The following is a 9,537-nucleotide window of genomic DNA, read 5'->3' as shown; positions in this document are numbered from 1 at the left end:
ACCAAATTTTGATAATCCGTTATTTTAAAAAAAAATATTTAATACCATTCCAGAATTTGGACAATATAACTTGATAATTGGAGGAGATTTAAATTGTACATTAGATCCTTATTTGGATAGATCTTCAACTCAAAGGAAAACAAAATCCAAGTCGTGTGAATTATTAAACTCTTATATAAATAATGCAAATATAAAAGATGTTTGGAGGATTGATAATCCTTCAGGCTGAGAGTATTCATTTTATTCACCTGTGCATAAAACTTATTCAAGAATTGATTATTTCTTGGTGGACTCCAAACTTATTCCTTATACGTATAATTCGAAATATCATAATATTATTATATCCGATCATGCCCCTTTAACATTTAGGGTAAAACTCCAAGGAGTAACGGGGAAACAGACTAATTGGAGATTTAATCCGCAAATCTTAAATGAAAGAGCATGTTATGACTATCTTAAATCGCAATTTGAGATTTTTTTTAACGCAAATGACCTTCCTGAAACATCTGCGTCCCTGCTTTGGGAAACATTTAAAGCGTTTGTGAGAGGATGTATTATTGCTTTTCAAGCGTCTCAAAACAAGAAGAACCGAGCTGAACAGAATGACCTGGAAAGTCAGATAAGACAGTTAGACATAACAAATGCCATCGCTCCCTCTATTGAAATACATAATAAAATTGCAGTTCTCAAATATAAGTTAAATTATATCCTTTCAGCTCATATTTTAAGGCTTTTTCAATATACTAAACAAAAACATTTTGAATTTGGAGATAAACCACAGAAATTGCTAGCACGTCAACTCCGTAAATTAGAAGATGATTCTACAATTCATAAAATTAGATCAGAAAATGGAGATTTGCTTAAACTACCTAAGGATATTAATCAGAGATTTTTGCAATTTTATCAGTCATTATATTCATCAAAAATAACAGATACTTCTGCGCAGATGCAAAAGTTTTTGCAGGAATGTAATCTTCCTGGTTTGAATATGAGTGATAGAAATTTACTGGGCGCAGAAATAACTATGAAAGACGTTGAAGAGACTATTAAATCCATGAAAAATGGGAAGACTCCTGGCCCTGATGGCTTAAATAATGAATTTTATAAAAAATTTAGTGGTTTGATCTCTCCACGTTTGCAAACTGTATATAGTCACGCCTTTAAACAACAGAGATTGCCACAAACTCTGACTGAATCAACAATAATCCTCATTCCTAAAAAAGATAAGGATTCTGAAGACCCTGGTTCGTATAGGGCGATAGCTCTTTTAAATACTGATCAGAAGATATTAGCGAAAATTTTAGCTCAGAGATTAAGTCTAGTTATAGACAAATTGATACACCCCGATCAATCAGGCTTTATAGCTAAACGATATTCATTTTTCAACTTGAGACGCTTGTTTAATATAATTTATTCAAATAGACTATTAAATGAAGATTTAGCAATCATCTCGCTAGATGCTGAAAAAGCATTTGATCAAGTAGAATGGCCCTATCTTTTCTCAGTGATGGAAAAATTTCAACTAGGTGAAAATTTTTGTGCATGGGTGAAACTTTTATATACATCCCCAACAGCTAGAATATTAACTAATCAAATGCTGTCATCTAAATTTCAATTACCTAGGGGTTGTAGACAAGGATGTCCACTATCACCACTTTTATTTGCCCTTATTATAGAACCACTTGCTGAGAGTATTAGATCAAATTCAGATATTCATGGCTACAACACTAAACATACAACCAATAAAATTTCTTTATATGCGGATGATGTATTAATATATATTACAAAGCCAGAAATTAGCATTCCGAATTTATTAAATCTCATAACTCAATTTGATTCATTTTCAGGTTATAGAATTAACTGGTATAAAAGTGAAATTATGCCAATAATGGAGCATAATCCGGCCATACTTCAACAATTTCCTTTTAAAATTGCCTATGAAAAGTTTAAATATCTTGGAATTTACGTGACTAGGAAATATACTTCTTTATTTAAATCAAATTTTCCTCCTTTACTTGCTAAATTACACAGAAATATCCAATTTTGGAAAACACTTCCTATATCATTAGTTGGTCGTAGTAATGCTATAAAGATGATCTTTCTTCCACAGCTACTATATTTATTTCAAGCAATTCCGATCTATCTTCCAAAAAAGTTTTTTTTAAAAATTGATTCAATTGTCACTAATTTTATTTGGGACTACAAGACTCATAGAATAAATAAAAGACACTTATGTAAGTCTAAAATTAATGGAGGAATTGCTTTACCTAACTTTTTATTTTATTATTGGGCGGTTAATATTAAAAATATAACCTGCTGGTTGGATGATTCTGATCAACAACCGGATTGGTTAAAGATGGAGAAAGAGGATTGTTTACCATTCGATATTGGTGCGATCCTCTTAGCTCCAATAAATTTAAATAAAAAAACATATGGAGGTAATCCCATTATACATAGTGTTATCCGTACCTGGAAACAATTAAAGCTTACGTTAAAATTGAGTAAATTATCTGTTTTCCTTCCTATTGCGAATAATCCTTCTTTTAAACCGTCTGTCTTAGATAGAGGCTTTGCTCAATGGAAAAGTTATGGAATGAAAAGGGTGGGAGATCTTTATCATAAGGGAACTTTTCTTTCGTTTCAGGAGTTACAGCAGAAGTACGGATTACATGTTAATAATTATTTTAGATATTTACAACTTAGAGATTATGTAAAATCACACATGCAAGAATATAAGTTTAGAGGTCCAGAAACACTTGATGTATGCCTGAATCGATATTATAATTCAAATAAATTAATATCCTTTATTTACAATACTCTCCTTGACACTGACATTCCGTCATCAGAATCTTATAGACGAGCATGGGAGGACGAATTGAATCAATTTATAATGCAAGATATATGGGATGAAAGCTTACAACATATACATCAATGTTCATTGAATACTAGACATTCCTTAATACAATTTAAAATAATACATAGATTACATTATTCGAAGACGAAATTAAATAGGATTTTTCCTAGTATCTCTCCTATTTGTGATAAATGTCAATTTCAAGAAGCTAATTTAACTCATATTTTCGTAACTTGTATAAAAATGCAAAACTTCTGGTTGGAGATTTTTAAAATAGTTTCTAAAGTTATTAATAAAAAATTAGATATGGACCCAAAATTAATTATATTAGGATTATCAGAACATACTACAAATTTTACAGTAAGTCAGGTACATTTTCTTGATTACAGTCTAATAACTGCGAAAAAATTAATACTTAAATTTTGGAAAAAACCAATAACCCCCACAATTAAAATGTGGACTACGGAAATGACAGAGACCCTGCATTTGGAAAAAATAAGGTTTGCCTTAATTGACAAACCTGAGTTATTTTTAAAAATATGGTCTCCATTTATTGAATTTTTAGAAAAGTAAATGGGTTTGGCACAGGACTAAAATAAAAAAATTTAAATTAAAAATTGAAACTTGAGTTAGGGGTTGGATGTACAACTGTGGTTATTGTCTCCCGGATCTACTCCCTTTAATTTTTATTGTTAGATCCTTTTTTTATTTTTTTTATTAACCCTCTTATTCTCTCTCCCCAAGTTTATAGTTTTTTATTTTTATTTTTAATTTCTCTCTTCAAAAATTTAAAAATTGAAGCTATGTAAGAACTTTGTAACAAATGTGTTTTTTCTTATTTCTATTTGTACATATGCTTTTCAAAAAAAAATTAAAAAAAAAAAATAAAAAAAAATTTCCAATTAGGCGAAAACTTTATCTTATGGCTGAAGCATTTATATGTGAACCCGGACACCAGAATATTAACCAATCAAACCCTCTCATCTAAATTTTGCTGGTACAGGGGTATTGTGTGCAATTTTGGTCTCCTAATTTGATGAAGGACATTATTGCTATTGAGGGAATGGCATTCCTCAAAATTAAGCAATATTACGCATATCCAGCCTCTCCTTATAACTCAAAACCACTACAACTGATAACTTCCTCAAAAACATAACTTCCTTAAAAATCCAGACAACATTGTGGTCATTAACACCTAATTTAAACAACGGATATTGCAGCAGCAAATATTTAAAAATCTATCAATTCATGCTTTATAGATGTCCAACCATTAAACGTTCACTGACTTATTTGGCAGAAAATGCCAAAGATTCACCACACCACCCTGTGACTGAGAGAAGTTCCTCCTCAATTATCCTGAATGGCCAAAGTCCTATTTGGAGATAGTCATCCCCTTAATATGGACACATAGTCAAAGGATACACCATCTCAGTATTTACCCTGTCAAGCACCTTACAAATATTGGACATTTCAAGGTGATAACTTGTGTGTTTTCTAATCTCAGGTGAGCACTGGCCCAAAATGCTCAATCTCTGTTAGACAACAAACCTGCCATGCAAGGAATCAACCTGGTGCAACTTTACTGCACTCCATTTAGTGCGTTCATTCTTCCTCAATCAAGGAGACCAGACTTGGACGCAAATTTCAGATAGACTGAGTCAACTTACTCCCAGGAAGAAATAGTCAATGCACACCCTTCCTATCATGTACATGTCCAAATGTCTTTTAAGTGCTGCCACAATAGCTGCCTCAAGCACTTCCTCCAGCTCATTCCATAAACAGACCATTCACTGTGTAGAAAACCACGCCTCATGATAATATTGTGTGCATTCACCTGATGCATGTCCCTAACGACATTAGACATGTCTATAAGATCACTACCCAGTCTCTTAAGCTTCAAGAACAAATTCCTAGCCTGTCCAATCTCTTCCTATAATTTAGTCCTTGCTTCCTGGTTAATATAATGGTAAAGCTTTTCTTCACTCAATCAAACTTAATGGAATCTTTCCTGGGTGATCAAAACAAAACTCCAGGTGGGGCCTCACCAACTTCTTGTGCAAATGCACCATCATCAACATCTTAACTTCTATACTTAATGATTTCACTGATGTGGGCCAGCATGTCTCGTCACTACCACCTCCCCACAGCTAAAAATTGTTCATTGGGGACTCCACTTTTGCTTGGTCATTGGTGCTGCCTCAGATTTGTTTTGAACCTTTTGCTACCTTTAGTTACTCTCTCCCCGACTCTCAGTCTGAAGAAGGGTCTCGTCCCAAAATGTCAAGTATTCCTTTTCTCCAGAGATGCTGCCTGACCCGCTGAATTATTCCGGCATTTTGTGTCTATCTTTATGTCTAATGCCTTCTTCACCACCCTGTCCACATATGATGTTACATTCAGTGAATTATGTACTTGTACTCCTAGCTCCCTCTATTTTACAGCCTTCCCCAGGGGCCTAAAATTCACTGATAAAGTCCTACTCTGGTTTGACAACCTAAACTGTAACGCATCACACTTTCTTCTTATTGGTTACCTTTTGATACCAGAATTTCAACGAAGTATCATCAAACAGTTCGGCAGCGTTTAAAGGTAGAAGGACAACATTCTTCACTGAGGAGAGCAACTGGATGAGTCTATACTTAGGCTCTGGATACTGGCTCAAGTTGCCACTGAATCCCTTCATGAAGAAATAGATTGGTTTATCTGGGTTTTGACGAGCAGTGGACTCCACTGAGCAAGCTACCAATGGCTTCAACTCCACATTGTCTGACGTTTCCACAAACATAATCCCAGGATTCAGGAGTGGTTGAGGATCCTCCGTGGTAGCTTTATCTTCCACTTGTGACATTCTTAACATGTCATTATGAACCTTGCCTTGTGTTTCCATATGCCAACTTGCATATAGCAGGCCACAAACTCCAAATGTGATGATAAGGAAATAACCATGATGCATGGAAATCATGACGTGGCCTGAGGGTCTTCTGAAAAAGCTCCTGTAAAATAATGTTGGGTCTTATGAATATTAATAACATTTCCATGGGAACAACTATTTCCCTTAGCAATTAGAATTAAATACCAGAGATTCCACATTTATGGTAATTATTAGTTTAATTAGAGGTGAAATTAAAACGTATTATTCACAGAGGGTTGAGTAATGAGGAAGGGTTAGTTAGCAGTCTTGATGTGCGTGGCCCCTTGGGCAAGAGTGACCATAATATGGTTGAGTTCTTCATTAGGATGGAGAGTGACATAGTTAATTCAGAAACAACGGTTCTGAACTTAAAGAAAGGTAACTTTGAGGGTATGAGACGTGAATTGGCAATTGATTCTTAAAGGGTTGATGGTGGATATGCAATGGAAGGCATTTAAAGACCACATGGATGAACTACAACAATTGTTCATCCCAGTTTGGCAAATAATAAATCAGGGAAGGTAGTGCATCCGTGGCTAACAAGGGAGATTATGGATAGTATTAAAACAAAAGATGAAGCATACATATTAGCAAGAAAAAGCAGCCTACCAGAGGACTGGGAGAAATTCAGAGTCCAGCAGAGGAGGACAAAGGGCTTAATTAGGAAAGGGAAAATAGATTATGAAAGAAAACTGGCAGGGAACATAAAAACTGACTGCAAAAGCTTTTATAGATATGTGAAGAGAAAAAGATTAGTTAAAACAAATGTAGGTCCCTTGCAGTCAGAAACTGGTGAATTGATCATAGGGAACAAGGACATGGCAGACCAATTGAATAACTACTTTGGTTCTGTCTTCACTAAGGAAGACATAAATAATCTGCCGGAAATAGCAGGGGACCGGGGATCAAATGAGATGGAGGAACTGAGTGAAATCCAGGTGAGTCGGGAAGTGGTGTTAGGTAAATTGATTGGATTAACGGCCGATAAATCCCCAGGGCCACATAGGCTGCATCCCAGAGTGCTTAAGGAGGTAGCCCCAGAAATAGTGGATGCATTAGTGATAATTTTTCAAAACTCTTTAGATTCTGGAGTAGTTCCTGAGGATTGGAGCGTAGCTAATGTAACCCCACTTTTTAAAAAGGGAGGGAGAGAGAAAACGGGGAATAACAGACCAGTTAGTCCAACATCGGTAGTGGGGAAAATGCTAGAGTCAGTTATTAAAGATGGGATAGCAGCACATTTGGAAAGTGGTGAAATCATTGGACAAAATCAGCATGGATTTATGAAAGGTAAATCATGTCTGACAAATCTTATAAAATTTTTCGAGGATGTAACTAGTAGAGTGGATAAGGGAGAACCAATGGATGTGTTATATCTGGATTTCCAGAAGGCTTTCGACAAGGTCCCACATAAGAGATTAGAATGCAAACTTAAAGCACACGGTATTGTGGGTTCAGTATTAATGTGGATAGAGAACTGGCTGGCAGACAGGAAGCAAAGAGTAGGAATAAACGGGTCCTTTTCAGAATAGCAGGCAGTGACTAATGGGATACCGCAAGGCTCAGTGCTGGGACCCCAGCTATTTACAATATATATTAATGATTTGGACGAGGGAATTGAATGCAACATCTCCAAGTTTGCGGATGACATGAAGCTGGGGGGCAGTGTTAGCTGTGAAGAGAATGCTAGGAGGCTGCAAGGTGGATAGGTTAGGTGTGTGGGCAAATGCATGGCAGATGAAGTATAATGTGGATAAATGTGAGGTTATCCACTTTGGTGGCATGAACAGGAAAGCAGACTATTATCTGAATGGTGGCCGATTAGGAAAAGGGGAGATGCAACGAGACCTGGGTGTTGTGGTACACCAGTCATTGAAAGTAGGCATGCAGGTGCAGCAGGCAGTGAAGAAAGCGAATGGTATGTTGGCATTCATAGCGAGGGGATTTGAGTATAGGAGCAGGGAGGTTCTGCTGCAGTTGTACAGGGCATTGGTGAGACCACACCTGGAATATTGCGCACAGTTTTGGTCTTCTAATCTGAGGAAATACATTCTTGCCATAGTGGGAGTACAGAGAAGGTTCACCAGATTGATTCCTGGGATGGCAGGACTTTCATATGAAGAAAGACTGGATAGACTCGGCTTGTACTCGCTGGAATTTAGAAGATTGAAGGGGGATCTGATAGAAACTTGCAAAATTCTTAAGGGGTTGGACAGGCTAGATGCAGGAAGATTGTTCCCGATGTTGGGGAAGTCCAGAACAAGGTCACAGTTTAAGGATAAGGGGGAAGTCTTTTAGGACCGAGATGAGAACGTTTTTTTTCACACAGAGAGTAGTGAATTTGTGGAATTCTCTGCCACAGAAGGTAGTTGAGGCCAGTTCATTGGCTATATTTAAGAGAGGGTTAGATGTGGCCCTTGTGGCTAAAGGGATCAGGGGGTATGGAGAGAAGGCAGGTACAGGATACTGTTGGATGATCAGCCATGATCATATTGAATGGCGGTGCAGGCTCGAAGGGCCGAATGGCCTACTCCTGCACCTATTTTCTATGTTTCTATGTTTCTATGGAGGGGCCTGAAATTATTTGATAGCTTTGGATTGGAGCATGCTGTGAAATCAGAAACTTCAAAAAAACAACAAATGTCAAGCAATTAGAAGTCTGATTTCTTTTGAGGCTCCAAAATCTACTTGAATGCTTCAGTATCATTATTTATCTTTCTTTTTGATAGATAGATTCTTGATTAGTACAGGTGTGAGAGGTTATGGGGAGAAGGCAGGAAAATGGGGTGAGAAGGGACAGAGATAGATCACCCATGATTGAATGGTGGAGTAGACTTGATGGGCCGAATGGCCTAATTCTGATCCTATCGCTTATGATCTTTTGTTAAATGAGTGGCTCCATAATTGTCTGGTTTCTTTTACTCAGTTTTTATAATATGGGGAAAGTACATCATCAGTTATACCTTCATAAATGACAATAGTTGAGTTATGCATTGAAAATAAATAAATGGCGATGACAATTCCAATACCAGAGCAGCAGTTAACAAATGGAAGGGCTGATGGGAAAGTAGATGTAATGACACGCAAGTCTGAATAAAGGACAGGCATGGAGAGGTTCATTAATATGGGATAATAAAGGGGTGAAGTGTGTTTACTTCAATGCAAGGAGTATTATGGGTAAAACTGATGAACTTAGAACCTGGGTCAGTGCTTGGAATTATGATATCATCCTGCTGCAGTTCTTCTCCAGCCACAGGCAAGGACCCAGAGGACTGGGGAGTGGCCAATGTTGTTTCTTTGTTTAAGAATGGAAGTAGAGAGAAACCAGGGAACTATTGGCCAGTAAGCCTCATGTCAATGGTTGGAAAACTATGAGAGAATTCTTTTGAGACAGGGTTACTCCTGTTTGGAAGAGAATGGGTTAATTAGAGATAGCTAGCACATGACCGGTTGTGTGTTAATAACAATTGGATTTTTTGAGGAACGGCTGAAGATTATTGATGAAGGTGTACATGGTGTACACATGGATTTTTGTGCGGCTTTTGATAAGGTCCCTCATGGTTGGCTCATCCAGAAGATTAAGATGTACGGGATTCCCAGTGACTTGGGCTACTGGATTCAGAACTGGGGTTTTGGAATTCATAGATTTCAGAGAGTTGTGGTGGAAGGTAGATATTCTGGCTGGTGGTCTGTGATCAGTGGAGTTCCACAGAGATCTGTGCTGGGACATCTACTTATAAATGACCAAGACATGAATGTAGATGGGTTGCTG

The 9,537-nt window shown here is 36.9% G+C and overlaps 1 protein-coding gene across 1 annotated transcript in view; it reads right to left on the bottom strand.

Annotated features, from left to right (window-relative positions):
- The window catches only part of LOC144599331 (alpha-1,4-N-acetylglucosaminyltransferase-like), a 14,596-nt gene extending 8,780 nt beyond the window's left edge, over positions 1-5,816 (bottom strand). Inside the window, exon 1 of the mRNA XM_078410125.1 lies at positions 5,388-5,816. Coding sequence (XP_078266251.1) covers positions 5,388-5,816 — 429 coding nt within the window. The remainder of the gene's footprint in view (positions 1-5,387) is intronic.
- Positions 5,817-9,537: the final 3,721 nt, after the last annotated feature.

The sequence above is a fragment of the Rhinoraja longicauda genome, chromosome 13, assembly GCF_053455715.1.
Source record: "Rhinoraja longicauda isolate Sanriku21f chromosome 13, sRhiLon1.1, whole genome shotgun sequence".
Classification (NCBI taxonomy): Eukaryota; Metazoa; Chordata; class Chondrichthyes; order Rajiformes; family Arhynchobatidae; genus Rhinoraja; species Rhinoraja longicauda.
Note: the sequence above shows the minus strand (reverse complement) of the source record. Positions and strands in the feature narration are given on the sequence as shown.